Source organism: Chlamydotis macqueenii, chromosome 2 (assembly GCF_036417535.1).
Source record: "Chlamydotis macqueenii isolate bChlMac1 chromosome 2, bChlMac1.mat, whole genome shotgun sequence".
Classification (NCBI taxonomy): Eukaryota; Metazoa; Chordata; class Aves; order Otidiformes; family Otididae; genus Chlamydotis; species Chlamydotis macqueenii.
The window spans coordinates 54,565,771-54,584,832 of record NC_141557.1 but is presented as its reverse complement, the minus strand read 5'-3'; the positions used below and the strand labels follow the sequence as shown (position 1 = coordinate 54,584,832).

At 40.2% G+C, this 19,062-nt stretch overlaps 1 protein-coding gene across 1 annotated transcript in view; it reads right to left on the bottom strand.

Annotated features, from left to right (window-relative positions):
* The window catches only part of POU6F2 (POU class 6 homeobox 2), a 320,098-nt gene extending 311,034 nt beyond the window's left edge, over positions 1-9,064 (bottom strand). Inside the window, exon 1 of the mRNA XM_086741701.1 lies at positions 8,960-9,064. Coding sequence (XP_086597827.1) covers positions 8,960-9,064 — 105 coding nt within the window. The remainder of the gene's footprint in view (positions 1-8,959) is intronic.
* Positions 9,065-19,062: the final 9,998 nt, after the last annotated feature.

The following is a 19,062-nucleotide window of genomic DNA, read 5'->3' as shown; positions in this document are numbered from 1 at the left end:
TTCAGATGCAGACTCAAGGTTTTTGCCTACATGCACACACAGACTCATGCTCTCCAGGATTAACTGAGTGGAGTTGAAGAACTGGCTTATTATTTTTCAGCTGTACATGTCTGTGGCCTGTTGAGGCCACATGAAATCCAAGCTTTTAGCTTCACATAGTGTAGTGCACAATATGGTTCTCACGTGAGCTTTCCCAGTAAGTCTGTGGGGATACTTGTGGATGTGCTTAAATGGTTTCATGATCACCCTTCAAATAAGCAACAGCACGAAAACAAACAAACAAAAAGATAACTGTTTTCAGAGCCATTGCAAACCCTCACATGCTGTTTTAGAGCATTCCAGTTTCTCTTCTGTCAGACTTTGAAATTGTGAGCTTCCCTCACTAACTTGCACACACAGGTTTTCTTGTCTACTTTGATGAGAAGCTGGAGCAGCTGGTGAATACTGCATCCACACTTCTGAAAAAAAAAAAAAAAATCTTCTTTTCTTTCTTTATTTCCCACCATGGGCATTACAACACACAAACCATCACTTCTGCCTACTGTTCAACCAGCATCTTGTCAAATCTGGCTTCAAGATTAAGCTTCCCCAATTCCAAATTCAATATTACAACCCTAAGGATATAAGAACCAAGCAGGAACATTCTGGTTTTTGGGGTTGTTTTTTTCCTCTTAATGGACAAAATTGTTTCAGCTCTGAGATAACAGTTTGCCCTGACTATAATGATAAATCATCATGAATGGCACTAAGTGAAATGAGTTTGATGTTCTCTGCTTTATTCTTCCACATTAGAAGCCACTTTTACATTTGCCACAACTTTCAACCTTTCCTCCAAAAGACTGAGAGCTTCTTGTTTGCAGATATAATTTCTGCTTTGTATAATCCATTTGAAGAATGTGAAGCATGTTTTGTACACAGAAAGGGATGGGCACAGTGAAGGAAGGTAAGACTTATGGCCAGGAATCCTGCAATAGCTGTTTGCCACTCTAAGAAACATTCTTCTGCTTTATTCCAGATTATTTTATTTCACTTTAAAAAGAATGTTCATAAGAAACCTTTGAATTGTTCCTTCATTACCAATGTCTGAGGAGGAAAAAAAAAAAAAAATCAAATGAAAAATTTCCCCTTGTGTGCTTCAGGGTCTAATTCTGTCTTTGAAGAAGACTGAAAACATTCAGGCCTTGCTGGAACAGAGTCCTGCTTAACAAAGGTGGTGGAAAGTCCAGGACTCTGGAAGCATTCAGCACTTGGCAGAATCTGGTTCCAGTACCGATAGCTATAGCCATCATGACAGTATCTCAGAACTGCGAGTTATTTGCATCTGTAGCCCTTTTTTTTTTTATTTTTAAAGCTGTATTCAGTAACAATCAGGCACAGTTCTCTAATGTTATAAATTAAAAATAAAATAAGCAAAGCCTTTAGTGTACACCTTTAGAGTACTATGAATAAATGGAAGCTTATGCTAGTTTGCCATTGATGAGAGACAATGTGCTTTTAAGTCATAAGCTTGAGATAAGGATATGAAATGTTTTAGTCATTGATACTATTGCTTCACTCTTAGTCTATGCTGCATTTTTTTTTTTTACTTCCTCCTCCTTCCCCAAGATGACATCCAGAAATGGGCTAAAGCCTCCAGCTTTTTTAAAAATCAGACCTTTTTATTCCAGTAAAACTCCTCCATACTTCATTGCACATGAAACACGAGCAAAGCTCAAGTAAAAGATGAGTTAGAGCTTCACAAGTTGGCTCAGTAAGTGGAAAAGCAGTTAGGAATGTAAACAGTTTAGTGAAAATGACAACATTCTGATACAGAATTATCTCTTCTAATATAGCTAACAGCAGCGTTTCTGTAATAGTATTAACATGACTTTAACTAATCTGCTCGTAAAAACCTCATGCTCCATTATTGTCTATTGCTTGCAAGTCTTGTTTCCATAGCAGGGGGTGACTAAAAAAAAAACCAACCCTTTTTGTCTTTTACTGTTGCCCTTATAATATTTCCTTTTAGGAAGTGCCATTACACAGCTGGATTGTGTGTTCTAAACACACATGAGTTTGAGATCCTTGAAAATGCTAGAAACTTGCAAAATAAAAAATACTTGAAGGAATCAGTGACTGAAGTAGCATGAAGTTCCTTTCTAGCATTTTTTTTTCCTTTTGCTTAAGGATCTATTTCTCTTTACAATGCCGTTCCCCATCTATGGGATCAGAGTCCCATCCTGGAAATAGTTACCTATGGGAATAGATCATATTTAGCAAGTAGTTTAGGGAACACTCTCTGGAAATATCACAGGATAAAAAAAAATTACTCGTGCAAGTAAGATTTTGCAGCACTGCTATTTGATTTATTTTACAGTAAGGCAGTACAGGAAAGCCCAGGAAAACAAGACCCATCTGTTTTAACAAGAACAGCGATCAGTGTCCTACCCTGTAAGTCTTCATTCATACGAGCAAAGGCCATAGGACAGTTTTGCAATGCGGCGCAAGATCCGTTTCCGAGGCTCTCATCTCTGAAACACATTTCCTCAACTTTAAGTATATGCACCAGTGTTAATAACATCAATTTCTATTACTCATCTGACTAAAAGGAAGACTATGCATAGAAGTTTGCTGGACTGAGTTTTGCTATAATATAGTATTGCATATACAAATTGTACCACTCTTAGAAAAAAAAAAAAAAAAGCAGGCTTATTAGTAACTACAAAATGTACCATCCTCCCTCTCCTTTTTTTCTTTTTCCATTTTCTCCCACTACCACATTTTAAAACGGCTAGAAATTTAGAACAGTCTCTTGATCTTCAAAATTTTCTTTTGATCTAGCAGTTAGATAAAACTCTCCTATGGAACAGCACTACCAGTCAACAGAGAATCAGGAGCAAATATCAACAACTAATCTTCCTCTTTTGAAGAAATAGTCCTACATATCACAGAGGTTTCAAAGCCAATGATGAAACAAAAACCCTGAAGCAATAGTCCATTTACCTGTAGCCCTGACATCCTTGAAAAATAAGTGTTCAAGAGCCTTGAGTTACAATCTTTAATCCTAATAGTCAGTTCTAATTATAAAAGAGTATGCATTGCAATTATTTAGCTAGCATTTAAACCAGACTTTGTTATATTTATTAGCAATGACAGTTACTCAATAGGCAGGTTGGACCAGATCCTGCAAAGTGTTATTTACATGAGGAGCCACATTGAGTTCAGTATTGGTACTGTGCACCTGAAAATTTAGCAGCTGCAGAGCTCCTATACAGGCTTGTGATTTGCTGACCAACTTTTAAGTACACATTTAAGTTCTGTTAAGTTTAATGAGAGATATATATTCAGAACTGACTGATCTGAGTTTCTTCCTGCCATTTTTACAATTTCAGAGTAAGAGAGAGCATTACAAGCAAATGCCACCGAGAGATGTAAATCAGAGGAATAAAGAATATTTGGCCATGCCCTCATATAATGTTGAAAATGCTATACACAATTTGTCTTCAATTGTTCTTTTATTTTCTTCCATTTGAGTTGCAGTTCAGATCAGAGAAGAAAAATAAAAGTCTTGTACAGCTACAGGTCAGTGTAAGATAAGAGGCTCAGCACAGTCACTTCTATGTATTGTACATACAAAAGTGGCCCAGATTGGTATTTAGTTTATCTGTCTAGAATCTAGGAAACACAGCAGAGGTACTTGAATATAAATGCATTGCCAAAAGATAAAAATCTACATCACTGGACAAGTGTCACTTGCCCAGCAATTTAAAGGTCATCTGACATACTTCATTTTTCTCTTACAATTAGAAAAATAGTGAATATACACAGAGTGTAAATCACAGCTTTTTAAAGACTTGACCTCTTAATTGTCCTGACACACACGCAAACTAATACATGAAACAGCAGAGTAGCACAGAACAGAAAAGAATAAAAAAATTCAACAAGAAAAAAAATTACTAAAGGTATTTTTAGAGGGCTGATTTCAATTAGAACCTGATTTTGGTGCAAAAACAAGAAAAATCTTGTTATGCATGAATGAAAATGATAAAAATCCATCTTTTCTGCTGTAAAAACAGAAGTCAATAGAGAAATGCATTCTTTTGCTGGAATCCAGGCCTAGGACCAAAGAATTTACATATATTAAATTAACAAGATCCAAACTCCTCTACAACAAATATTTATACTGTAAAATATTACAGCCACATTCCTGCATCTTCTTGCAATAATAATTCTTAAGAACACAGTATACTAGAGAGCGTATAAAACAGTGGGTTTCTGCAGAGATGGAATGCTTCATTATCAGAGTACCAGCTTGTTCATAAATATTAAAAAATATGGTTTTGAAGTTTTTCAAACATGATTCTTATTGTTTACGTTGTCTCTCTCTCTACTACTGAAAACAACAGTCACTTTGTACCTGTCCATAGGTCTCTCTCTCTCTCTCAGAGTCTCGAACTGGAGAAAACAGCTACTGGTGCCTGTAAAGGACAACAATACCTGTGCTGGACATACACTAAGCAGACAAGGGGACAAGTAGTCTGACCTTACTTATGCAAGTAGCCATGCTTACAGTGATGGGTCTGATTCTTGCAAGAGAGAACAGGATTTGTCCCAAATTGTAGACAAAAGGGCACAATTCCTTGCTGTATTAGGAAAGTGGGTCTTAAATTTATGTGTAAGATGGTTCTTTTCTGTTTGTATATGTTATGGGCACTTATGTATATTAGATGAGAGATGGAAATAGGTATTCCAATAGAAAAAGACCTTCCCTACTACTAGAAGAAGAATCACTTAAAGATTGCTCAAGACAAACTAACATTATAGATCTGATCTTCATTTGGTAAAAATTAAACTCCTGGATTTGTATTGATCTGCATTAGAAAACAACATTGACAAGAGATCAAACTTCTGAAAAGTGACCCATGAGTTACAGAAATGAATGGCTTCTCCAAAACATACGTCCCCCTGCTCTATTGTTGTTAATCATGGGGAAAAAAACCAAAACAAAATACAAAAGCAACAAGCTAAAACACAGAACAGGAAGACCCACCTTGGCTGCAGCAATGCATCAGTCTTATAAATTGGGCTTCAGAGAAGAACTCTCTATGGGAAAAGAGCACGTGTTTACCCTTGCATAAATAGCTTTTACTAGATGATGAGATCACGTGGAGGATACCATTGACATATAGAAAATAAGCATGGTTAACACGTAGAAAGATAACTCAAACATAGCAATAATAACCACAAATGCCTGCTTATTTGAAGAAGAATGTTACTTAATTTACTTCCTCTCAGTTTACAGAGATCTAATTTAAGCTGCCCCCCCTGCCCCCGCCTTCCCGCTGTAGTACATCTGCAAGAACCAGTGAACACAGAAATGTGCAGCCAGCCCGGGCCCTCAGGCTGGTGGATCAAGATGGCAGGCTGGCCTGGGCTCCCCGGGGGATAGCAGAGCCAGAAGGGTGATTGGACACAGTGACCTGTCTGCATGAGATGAGACAAAAACAGGAGGGCTGTAATGCTGATGAACTAACCTGTCACTCACAAGCTCAGGTCTGAAAAAAAAAAAAGAAAAAAAAAAAGGAAAAAAAAAGACAAGGAAAAAAAAAGACAAGGAAAAAAGAAAAAAAAAAGAAGAGAAAGGTACAATCCAGATTTTAGAAAGCATACAAGGTAGAGAAAATACAACATAATTAGAATGATTAATGACACATTTATTTACTTGTTCATTTAGGTGGGCTCAAGATATAGAGGGAATATGGCATAAAATCCCAGCTAATATTTTCTGTAAGAGCAAAACACATTTGAAGAAATAATGAGTATTTTGGTTCAGTGTGCAAGGACGGATGCTACAGACTATTGCTGACAGGGATTGGGGTTTCATTCCAAACACTCCAGTTATGAATCAAAATCACAATGAGCTTCTAGATCTTGACACACTAGGAAAGGAGGTTGTTCTTCAGAGTACTTGGCCATTTAATTGCTTGCTTAGGGGAGGAAAAATCCAGAGGGAAGTTATACAAGCAATTCCACACCTTGGAGCCAGTACAGCCAGGTGCTAGGTAATGGTCAGGATTGCAGTGCTCTGCCCACCATTGCCATCACCAGTGGGAGCCACTGTGGACACTGCTGCTGGAGACAGATGAAATAAAGGATATTAAAAAAAAAAAGTAGAAAATGCATTTAATGATTAACAAGTACTTGGTGTTGAAAATGTCTTTAAATCAGCATGCTCCTGCTATTACTTCCGTGTCATACACAGACTAGTGTTTGAACTACAAAACCTGCTAGTGTTTCTGATCTCCATTGGAGCAGAGATATACATGGATAGTCTGGATTTTTAATTAGGCAAGTTCACACACCATTAGCAGCAAACAAGACAGAATGTAAAGCTACATCTGCAGGATTAATCAAAACAAAATTTAGTTCTCACAGCAGGAGAAAAATACAATTCTGAAATAAAAAGGCCAAATGATAAACATTTATTTAAAGTTTTTGCTTTCGGAGGTTTGAAAGTTAACAAGGACTCTTAAGAACATTTTCTAAAACAATAGTATTAGAAAATGAATGCCACTTCTAAATATATATACATACTGAATATATAAATCTTTATTATTTATCAATACTAAATGTAGACTTACAGTGTGGAAAGATTTTATGGCATACGGTTTGTCTTTTGATAGTTATTTTCTCCTGTCAGCTGAGTATTAGAGTCCATAGAGAAAGTCTGTTTCTATTTTCGGCAACGTATGGTAATGATATTGATTGCTCTGTGTTTCCCAAGTTTTAAGTAAAAGTCTTTTATTATACAACTAGGAAATACATAATTTTTATCTGAAAAAGAATATAAACATTTTGTTCTGTCTTCACATGTAGCTAATAACAACACTGGACAACTCATCAAACCAAAAAACATACTTGAACATTTTATGGATTTATGAACACATTTGGATGTGCACACTTACACATATGATATGTAAATATACACACATACAGATCTAAAAAAAATATTTGAAACACCTAAGTTGCACAATAATAACATCCATAAATTCTGGCATTAAAAACCTGAAGTTGTTAGTCACTTGAAATAGTGAAATGTATTTTTCTTTGAAGTGCATGCCCTTGTTATTGATTTTTAGGAAATGAAATACACTAACACACGATATAAACATTTTTCCAGACATTCACTGAACTTTTTTTTTAATTTATGAAATATGGAATGTTACACACAGAAAAATAACATGCTCCTACCCTTTCCAGCCTCAAAGCCACTTTCCGAGAGCTAGAAAGCTTTAAACATAAAATAGCTAACTTACACTTTTTACATGCCAAAGCAAAAGTTACATTAAAGAGATATTACAAGCTTTGAGATTTATGAAGGTTTCAGGGTGTATTTTCTGTTAAGTGTACTTGCTCAAAACCTTGCCATTGTATCTGCCTTAGAATTATTAAATATATTTCTTTAAGATTGAACAAGTTTACACAAAAAGGTAATTAACCCACTCTAAAATACGTATTTTCACACAATGTCATACTGGCAAACATGCCCCACTTTTTAGGTATAAGCCAGCCTAATAGAAAGCTGTTAATGTTTGGGGGATTTTTAATAAAAAATGTATCTTCTATTTTTTAAATATTTAAAGCAATAAAAATCTGTGGTAAACATGGTATTACATATTTGACATTTTCCACCCAGAAATGCATTACTGTGTACGATGGTATTAATAAACCATGTGCTTTGAGGGACTTCTGTGCTTTGCCATAATTTAGTTGAAAACAGTGTGTAGGATGCATATTTTTCCACTATTGTATCAACATATAGGAAACACAAATACTATGTCATCACCTCAGCAGCATGCGTTCACTACACTGGAAACATAGGCAAAAAACCCACAAACTTTTGAGACTTCAAAAAATAGCCTTTGCTAGAGACTGATTTACAAGTCAGTGGTTAACGAGAAAGTGTTGAACACTTAAAATTTTGTTAGAAAAATAAAAACAGACACCCTCATCCGACTCCGGCTGCATTCACAGGAAAACAGCCCTCCCTGTACAACAGGACAAAATAATTTAATTTCTTTCCCCACTTCAGGTTATTATTTGAAGCAAATGAAAAGACAATGATTCCTCCCTCTCCTGGCTAAAGCTAAAAACAGCACGGTTAAAACACACACATAAAAACTACAGACTTATCAGAAATCACAAAACAGAAAGAGAAGGACTCACTGACCCATTTGGAAGACAAAGACGACAAAACAGAAAAGCTCTAAAAATCAGCTTGTGAGGCCTTTGAGAGATATTCTTCTGGCATTTCATCACAGCAGCCCCAGACCAGTTCACTTCCCTGGATACAGGGAGGGAGAACTAAATAGAGCTGTTTATTAAAGCTGTTGTGCTGGATTGCATTAGGAAGCACGAGCAGACCACCTGGACCTTTCAGATTGTGGCAGTGTTTAATTTGCAGGCTGCCCCTCTGCAGCAGCAAAGACTACTACATTTACCAGGCTCAATCACACATTATCTGGGTTAGGAGTAAAAGAAGAAAAAAAGAAAAAGGGGAAAAAAAAAAAAACCACCACAGCCTTTAGTACAGGAATACAGTCAATATAGAAAGAATGAACAGCATTAGAAATAGAAAGCAACTCCCCATCAAACAGAACACTTTCACTCTTCAGTTCTACTTCAGCACATTCAAACAAAATACAACGGTAAATTAATGAATAGATTGATTTGGCAAAGCTCAGACTAAATTATAAACTGGGTTTATTAGAAAAAAAAGCATAGTCTTCTAGGTTTAACTCGTGATTCCCTGGCCAGATTATTGTGGTTCTTTTGCCTTTCTCTGAGTACTACACTCAGTGGTAGCTGGAGATACAGATAGAAAGATGGTACTGTAAATATGAATTATGTGAATCATATGGTTAGACCCTTGTGAAAAAAAAAAAATAAAAGGGGAGTTGAGAAATGGCTGACTCCATACCTGACCAATTACAGCTTGCATGGTCCCTGTGTCCTGCTGAGCTGAAAGATCGCAATCCATCATATGTAGTCTTTGAAAAGGAGAATGGGGGTTTCTGGCATGCATCTGTCAATCAACTTCTGCACTCACAACCATCACCAAAAGCAAGGGAAAAAAAGTCAAGCTGCTCCACCAAATAGGATGAAACAGTCATGTGACCTTCAGCACACTCACACACATACATACTTCCATACAACATATGAATTTTCTGCAGATATGAAATGACATTGACAAATACCCAATACCAAGTAAATAAAGTGAGACAAACAGCTACTCACCAAAGACAAAACACTTGCTGTAATCTTCAGCCTAAAGATTTAATAAACCTAAAAGGTATTTTAAACCGAGGCTTTTCTTTTGAGCCTAAACTTTTCAGATAAGGTGATATAATATCATATATGCAGACACTGGTCAGAACTTTAACCCCTCGCGTCCTCTCGCAGCCTCTATTTTTTATTCCCCTCTTTGTATTTTTACTTTATGGCTCTCTGAGTTCTTGATTATTTTTTCTTGAAGTTTCTTTTGTGTCAAAGTGCAGAGGCTTGCATTGCCTTCTTTGGACATGCACAAATTACGATAACTTGATAGAAGAAAATTGCCACCTGGAAAAAAAGGAGCAGGGGCTGAGAAACCTGTGTCTGTACTGTACAAGCCAAAACGTGTCTCACCGCTTTACTCCACCAGAAGTCAAATGTTTTCTTTATTGGAAATATATATTTAAGTATTAGTTTATGCGAGCTGTGATGAGCACTCAAAATATAAAATATTCAGACTATGTAAATCCTACTTACGGAATCCTTTCCATTTTGAAGGTTAGCAGAGTTTTGGTTCATTCACTGCTCCACTGAACTGACATAAAATGTTGTTACTTATGAAGGCAAACATTACCATTTTTTCTAATGGAAGCAGTTTGCTTCATATATCTTCCCCTCTGAGTTAAGATTTGCAAGAATTTCCAAGACTATTTTTTCTTCTTGTCAAAATATATCAGCCACTTGTCTCCAAAAACTGAGTGTCGTGAACAACACACTGCAGCATTGATTGCTGATATGTTATTGGCCAGTGATTGCTGAAGGATGACATTAATGTAACCCGGTAGCACTTTAACCCTTTGAAGATCAATACAGTCTTCTGGAAATACAGTGGAGTAACAGCCCGTATTATTTTTGCTCTATTACAGTTTCATGTAAATATTAGTGCATCTTTCTGCCCTCCTAAAATTGCATTTCTGTTACTAGTGCAAACAATCTGCTTTTCAAAGAGTGGTAGAAGCAAAAATGCAGAAAAAAGCAATCTAGTCTCTAAGCTGAATATAATGCACTCTTTCCATTTTAAATAAGTTTCTGGCAATATTTTGAAGCTATTATCTCATTTTTAAAGGTATTGACAATATTGATCTTAGCATGTGATAGTCAAAGAAATGTGAGAATATCAACAATATGCCAATTGTAGGCACAGCACTTACCAGTCCAATATTTCCTAAAATATAATTTTAAGATCCAACATCCAGGAGTGTTTGGAATGTGATTGAGCACATGTGTATGCATATGCATATGCGTATACGTATGTGTATGTATACGCATGCATGTATAGGAGAGAGAGAATTTATGTTGAGGGAGTGAGACGGGCAGAGAATACTTTGCATTCTTTGAATTTTTATAGTACAATTTTTTTAATTGCCAAGAAAAAAGTTAAGAAAGGAAGTTTGGGTACCTATTTCAAAAATCAGAAACAAGAAAAGAATTCACATGTAGATGCATGGGGACCCAGAGGTGCTTCTAGGCCCACAACGTATTTTAGCTTAAGAAGATTTACAAATCAAGCATTTTTTCAAGAGATATACAATATTAACACTGAAATGCTGCCTCCGGGATGAGGAAGGAGTACTTGAAATGATGCTTCCAACATCTGCTCTTCATTTCACTTATAAACATAATTAAAATGCACCATTTGTGCTGAAATCTTATCTGCTTCTTACTCATGAAAGAAAATACATGGAACTAATACCTTGGGCTGCCTTTTGGTCAGCTGACAATTTGCTGCGGTCTCATCCCTCAGGACGATTCTATGGAAAAACCAGGCAGTGTTTGAAGGCCATAATCAACATCCATATCATCGCAAGCAATCCAAAATACAACTGGTAAATGGGAGCATGAGTAGAGGAGATTGCCTTGTCTGACTCCAGGAAAGCAGACACACTGAAGGCAAATGCCGTATATGAATTTGAAAGGAAAGTTAAGGATGTTTATCTTACAGTTTCTCTGTAAGAGGAGCCTTTTTACAGTCGATATGCACAAACACCTTTCAAATTCCCTTAACTTATCCAAGCAACTAAAACTGACAATTACTACTGCGGGGTTTTTCTTAGCAAAGACACCCACCTAGACACACATTGCAGCACGCAAATAAGGACAGCACTGTATGCACACAAATCTGGTGCGCCCTTATGCACCAACAAACCAACCAGACACTCATGTACACTCAAGCCAAGCTGCAAGAGCTCCTTCCTCCCAAAGTGAGATGTATGCTGCCTCTTTTTTTGCCATGATTAACCTACTCTTCTGGGAAATGCCTGTCTGTGAAATGTAAAACAACAGCCCTGCAGCTAATGCCTCTGCATAAGTCTTGGCATCACTGTTACAGCTTTAAGAGCCTCCTCTGCTACCCCTGGAGCCGCCCTTACCTCTGTGGAGCTGGAGACCTTTTCCCTCAGCCAAATCTACCTGGTCCTGTAGGGGCTGCACAGTTGGTCCCCGAGCACCATCCCAGCTTCACTGCTCATCCTTTGGGCCTTACTCCAGCCATCCCCCAAGAGGTGTCAGTCCAATATTTCTTTTTACTTACTGTGAGGAATTGTCTCCCTACCTCTCCCAAACACTTCCTGGCTTTGCTGCTTGAAAGGTGAATTAGCTCTCCCATCAGCAGTCAAAAAGGTGAGGGAGCAAGGTAGCTCCTGATCTGCCACAGGGCAGACTCTGGTGTAGAGCAGGGTGCAAAGGGGAACTCGGCAGGCCAGGTTTGCTCTGACGCTGCCAACTTAAGGAAAATTGTAGAATGACAAATATTGCTTTTCACCAGCTGTGCTGTATTCCTAGTCGATACCTTCTGGTCACCTTTGAAACTTGTGATCAGTGGCTCTCCCTCAGCATATCCAAAAGGAAAATGGTTATGGTGCCACAGCAATATACAGCAGCTGTGCCTGCCTATATGCCACTACAGCATCTGGCACAAAGGGCCTGGTTTGCATCATCATACCTAAAATTATTGAGACATATTGAGACAGAGGTAATGATCAAGGCTTCATTATCACTTAATCTGGGAGAGCGCAAATTCAAAGTGATACAAAGCCTGTGTTTTGGGCGGCACACTGGATCTCTATCAGCCTGGAAAAGTGGTAGTGTCCAGTGACACTGAATAATTTCTTTTTTTTTCAGACTCCACTTTTTTCTCTGATCAGTTATCTGCAGTATGCTTCTCTTGTTTAACTGAAACAATAAAAAATTAAAGTGGAACTTCTGAATAGAATAATGTGCTTGAATTTACCTCTCATCTACAAAGTTAAGAACTTGTGAAAATAGCATTACTGTATATACTTTCTCTTCTTCCTTCCAGGAGAATATGTAATTCCTGGGTGAGAAAAGCAAGATTTAGAATTATACAGCAATGTAAAACCCAATTACTTCATAGTTAAAATGTGTTAAACCAGACCTTTATTTTTTAATGCTAATTATTTATAATTGTTTGTGGTTCCTTGCCTCAAAAACTACAAACGTTGTGATCAACAGAGCCTGAGGTTTTACTACAATACCTTTACGCAGTTGTTCATAGCAGAACTTGCAGCACATTTAGTGAATCAAGCGAGATCCTCCTGCTTCTTACAGCGTTGGTACACTAGGGGGACTATTTTTCCTTTTCTAGAGTGATGGATGCACGGCACTGTCAGAGCAAGCTGTGGTACCTCACAGTACAGGCCGTTCACTCACCGGCGCTGAACAGGTTAAACATGCAAGGCTCACTCTTGCACTCTTCAAAGATAAACAAGCCTAATTCTAAGCTGTCAATGGCTCTTCCTCCCTCTCTCCCTCTCTCTATCCACCGCTGCCAACCAGAGACTCTATTGCATTTCGCATCTTGATTTTCATGGCTATGTAAGTTTTCCATAAGAGCAAAATTCTGCTCTCATTTATGCTAATTCCAAATGAATTGTTTTGTATTAAGAAGCACTAATGGATTACAGTCTCTCTCTGTGCAAGTCCATTCTCATAAATCATTTTTGCTTTTCAAAGGGAATTTTGTTATTAAAAAAACCCAAAACTGATGCTTCTAATTTCTGCTCCTCCAGATTCTATTAATGCATAATTTCTGGGTCCCTTCCATGCCCCCGAGCTCCACTTTTCAAAAACTGAACTACTAGGACATACTCGCTCACTTCAAGGACTGCACTTCCTTCTCTTTGTAAGTGCTTGGCTGTATCATGGAAAGGAAATTTGGGAAAAGGAGATGATTCTGTGCCTAAATTGCTGCAACAAGGTCTAAGCATAATCTACATTTTACTCATTCCTGTGCAGCAAGTGGGATGGCTCTCTTTGCCACAGCACTATCCTGTACTATCTAAATAAAATTTCTGCAAAATAATTTTCTTTCTCTTTGTTACTTTAGAGAAAAGATGCTTGCTCTCGTGCTTTGTATGTTTGGGAATCTGGGAATTCTCCCCCTCTCCTTCTCAATCTAACAAGCTGGTTTGGTTGAAAACTTATTTTTGTGTCTCAGTGAGGACAATGGTTCAACAGGTCTTCCAGGTTCCTGATTAAACTAGAATTTATATAATATACAGGGCATCCCCCCCCTCCCAAAAAAAAAATATCTAGGAAATGGGACTGTGGTTCCTCCTATCTACACAGTGAAGAGGCAGCCCATTCCTCTTCTACTCTTATGTAAAGTGACGGGAGGCGATTACAGCAATGATGCTGGAACCTAGTTAGTCAGATGACAAGCTAATGTCACACCTCTCCCATTTGAAATGGAATTGTGGAGGAAAAACTTGCCAAGAGGCAAGATGGATTAGCAAGAAAGGGTGATATTGACCGGGTAAGGTTAGAGAATAAACTTCCCAGATGTGTTACTAACTACAACAGACTACTAAAACTACATTCCTCACATCTAATGGTTTCTTCTGCAGTATCTGGCACAACTCGGTTTTAAAGCCATCTCCTTATTGCATATAGCATGGACAATAATGGAGATTTACATCACGTGAACAACAGAATATATTTAGGTGAACTAACATACGAATATGAATGAGCACAAAGATGATTCTTACAGTGAAGGGAATTGTCTTTTTCCAAATTTTTTTTCAAAATATTTGGCAGGTTTTAGAACATGGCATTGATAAGGACACCAGAAACATCAAGAAATAAAGCATATTATTCTGTTCATTGAATAACAGGAATTTATTAATAAGTCACAGCATTAGCTGTAAGTAATGCTCTTACCACATTAGCAATAATGCTCTTAGCACACCAAGCAGGTAGTTTCACAGTGTGTGTGATGATTATTAACTTCTCATTCACTGATACCTTTCCTTTCATTTATTTGAGCTGTAAATGGCTCATCTTGCATAGCCGCTTCAGCACAACACAATGGAGTGACAGCATCATTGGAAACAAAAAAAAAGAGTGGATGTGGATGTGGCAGGAGGGGTGGGTAGTGCCAGTGAAAGTACACATTTCCTACACACTGCTTAATTCCTGTATCTCCAACTCCTAAGTAGATGCCTCCCTCCCATGAAGAAAAAAGCGCAGGTAAAATGATGTACCCATATACCTGTTCTTCTCTTGTTCCAAGCACTTCAGATGATTTTTGAATATTTCATGTGTCAAGCAAAGGTATGCTATATACAGAGAGGTACTTCCTGGCATTACATTAGGACATCTTGCAGTGCGAAATGTTTGATCTTCTGATAGTCAATTCACATAGTTTGGTTACCCACTTTATATCCTGCTGTGTATTGCACAGGATCAGGAGTGAAAATGTGATAGGTTTCAGCTACTGAAAGAGTTGCCATGTACTAATTGTTACTGGGTTTGTTTCATCTATCAGTAAAATGTGTTAATTACTTATGCATATAGGAAAAATCATTAAATGATGACAGTTATGATAAATGCAGTTAAGAGCAAAACCTTTATTTAAGTTTGTCTAATATTTTCTTGCTTTAAGATGTTTTGCCAGCCTTTAATGGTCAGACAGTTGCTGAGGATCAGCTTCTGTCTACAGTGTGGCCATTTGCAAACCAGAAACTTACAGGGTGAGGCACGATAGGTTCATAGAAGGCAGTCCACTGATGGGTCGCTGACTACTTTGACACACTCTGGCTTAGGAAGTGCCTGAGCTGCAAAATGTTGGAGGATGTGGCTATGCAAGGAGGTTGTCAGGGAGCAGCAAGGGCCAGGAGCTGCTCGTTACCCTGGCACAGGTCATGCTCTCACCAACGGGGCACCAACCTGCAGGCTCTGGCCCAGATGCTGCTAACCCACTCCATTGACAGACCCTGACACAGAGAGGGGATGAGCCAGGCACAGGGTCCAGCCAGGGGCACTAGCGGAGACTAGCAAGAGATACAGTTGGAAACAGGCCTGGAGACAGGGCTGCATCATGGATCCCACATCCATCCAGGAGGTAAAGATGGAGACAAGCTATGACCTAGGTCTGAGGGGTTCATCCAGGAGAGCAGCTCTCTATACCTATCTATCAAGATTTTGAAATTCTTTAAATGAACACACATAGTCTGGCAGCTTTTTGCACTCATTGATTCCATTTGGCCAAGGAGTTACCCTGTCTGTGCTAGAAGACTGGTTTTCCTAGTTTCTTTTATTCGTTAGAACCAAAAAGAAGTTCCTTTGCATCTGAATAGCATCATCAGTAACTTCATCACACTGACATTCTCGGGTGGGCATAGAAAAAGCAAAATATTCAGTTCTTCTTGGCAGCTATCTTACAGGCGCATAGGACGCAGGGGTGGTCTCTGGGCTGTAGGGTTGCTTTCTGCCATGGCCTGAGAGAAGAGGGAGAGCACGAGGTTTGTGATTGGGAACTGAGTGGCAGAGGAGGCGCAAGGGCCGCCCAGCAGCTGTGCCCAGTGCATGGCCAGCAAGGGCAGGGAATGGTCCCGGGGCCTCCTGGGCTAGGGGCTGCCTCGGGGCCAGCACCCCAAAGGCCTTCGTGCGCAGGATGCTGGGCGCAGGGCTGGTGGGCGGGGCTGCGCATGTCACAGCGTCACCCCCGTGCCACAGTGCCAGCACTGTGCCACACTCTGGTGCAGTAGAGAAGGGAGCACCGTCCTGTGTCCAGCTGCCAGAGCTGGCCTGGGGGCAGCCCCAAGACATGCCAGAGGAAGTCCTCCAGCAGCAGCTGCTGGAATTGCTTGATGGGGGCTGAGAGAGGAAGAGCGCAGGCTGGACGAGGCTGCTGGAGATCAGGAGAACCACCAAGCCCTGGAGCTGCACGAGGCTATCAGGCCTTTTCAGCTGTTTTGCCGTGGCAAGAGCAAGGTGATGCCTTCTTGAGGAGCACCGCAGAGCTCGCCGTCCTCATCCCCCGTGGAGCCAGGGGCAGCAGCCGTAAGGAATGGGATGCAGCCGTGTTGCAAGGGGTCGTAGTGCTTGGGAGCAGACACTGGTGTCCCACCCGGGGCCCGGAAGGATTCTTGCCCCCAGGGTCCATGAGGCCGGGGCCATTTGGCGACTCTGGGAAGCCCCTGAGATGGCTCCAGGCTGAGGGAGAAGAGGGCTTGGGCATCATCTCCTGGGAGGCGTGAGCAGCCTGAGGGAGGAGGGGGCAGGTCTTGCTCAGGTGCTCAGGGAATAGCCGATCGCCAGCGCTGGGGTCAGGAAGGAATTTTCCCCCGGGGCAGATTGGCACTGGTCCCTGGGGGTTTTTTGCCTTCCTCTGCAGCACTGAGCACGACCACTTGTCAGGGCTCCTCTGCTCCCTCCATTTGGCCTGGCTTACCGCCTGCTGCTCGTGCACCACGCAGATGGCCTCTCGGGCCCTGCAGCTGCGGGGAGGAAGGCTTTTTTTCCCCCACGCTGGGCTAGCACGCGTCTCCGGGGGTTTTTTGCCTTCCTCTGCAGCACTCAGCACAGCCCCTTCTCAGGGCTCCTCTGAGCCCTTGCTGCCCACTTCTCGCCTGCTCTTCTGGCCTCTGGCCCCTCCAAGGTGCCACTCGTGCCCTGCTTCTCTCAGCCTCTCTTGCCCGTAGCCGCTTGGCAGCAGGAGCAAGCTCTGCTCTTCCCTTGCCTCCACTTCCTCAGGGCTTCTTGCCTCTGCAAAACAGCCTGTGCTTGGGAGGGCTGCAGCCTCGCTGCACCATCACGAGCAGCCACTTTTCAGCTCTGCCTGCGCGCAATACAAGCGCCGGGCAGGCACGAGAGCGCTTTTCACGCATCACGGGCCAAGAAGCACAGCCACAGTTTTGGAAGGGATGCTTGTCATCGCTGCATGGCATTCTTTGGAAAATACCCCCACGCTTCCACACACCTCTTCTTCATCTTCTGCTTCTTCTTCTGCTTCTTCTTCTTCTTCTTCTGCTTCTTCTTCTTCTTCTGCTTCTTCTTCTGCTTCTTCTTCTTCTTCTTCTTCTTCTTCTTCTTCTGCTTCTTCTTCTTCTTCTGTGCCTGGTGGGTCCTGATTCTTCTCCTTCACGTTCTGGCTCTTCAGGACACAGGGACTGCTTGGCTTGTATTCCTTCCCCTCTTTTCCCCTCCCTCCCCTACCCTCCCCTCCCCTCTGGTCCCTTACAATTTCACTGTCCACAAATGGAAAATCACTGTTCCCATAGTCATGGTCCTTCACCTCAGAGGAGTGAGCATCCCAACTGATGTAAGATGTGGTGGATGAAAAAAAAAGAGGATCTAGAAAGACATTGAAGAGTGGGAGCCATGTTGGTAGCAACTGACGAGAATAGAAACAGGTGTCAGTTCTGGGAAAAACACATGGGAGGAGACTTGAGACTTCTGTATATGTCTGCCATGGAGGACTGACCCTGAACTGACAAACCTGAGGACTGAGAGGCAGGTGCACGACAGGACTGCTATGGAGGACCGTCCTTGGGAGTCTTTGTCCCAAGGAAGGTATTCCTAGTTTTGAAATTCCCAAACTGTTATCTGAATTGACAACTATTTTTAATTGATTATGACATGCTCAAAGCACACTTAATAGGATGTGAATAATCCACACAGCTACTTTGGTGACACAAAATGCAGAGAAACCATTTTGATCCTATTTCACAGAATGTGTTTTGTGTCACTACATGGCATGATTGCAGCTACTGAGGCTGCTTTCTGGGGATGTCTTTGCGTTTTAATTACCCTGTCAATTAGAGTTAGAGGTATTAATGTGGCAGTGAAATGATACAGATTGCTCATGGGTTCCGTTCGGTACTTGTTTCTATTCATCAGTCTTGAAAAAGGAAGACTTTACACATTGTCTTGACATGGATGCTAATAAGCCTACACTGAGAGACACACTGCATCAAATAAACAGGGGCCAGCAGCCATGAAGAGAGCAAGCTGAGATAATGGCACAATGGAGTCCAATAATGAAGAGGTGGAGACTGTAGGCTCCTTGCTAGGAGAACATTCTGGTTTTTTTTCAAGGATGAATGGATTTAGCCAGTGAATGGATAAAAGCATTTATGAAGAGGGGACTGATGACAAGAACAGCCACATCTGCAGACAATGAAACAGGACAAAAGTGCATTGTATCAACATATGCTCTATGAAGCTACAGAAGTAATTTAAAATTGAGTATTGAGTAAATGGAAGTAATTTTCAACTGAATCCTGAACTAGATTAATGCAGAGAAACATTCTTGAAGTATGTGAAGCTATGTTGACTTACATCTCCTGAGAATACAAAGAACCAGACTAAGTCCCATGTTCATGTGGAAAGCATTTTGGATCAAGTTTTTTTAGTTTTAAATTATCTGAATTAAGTTGGACAGAGTGTAAAAAAGAGAACTATTATTAATATTGTATGCCACAGGCTATATCAACTTGTATCAAATGT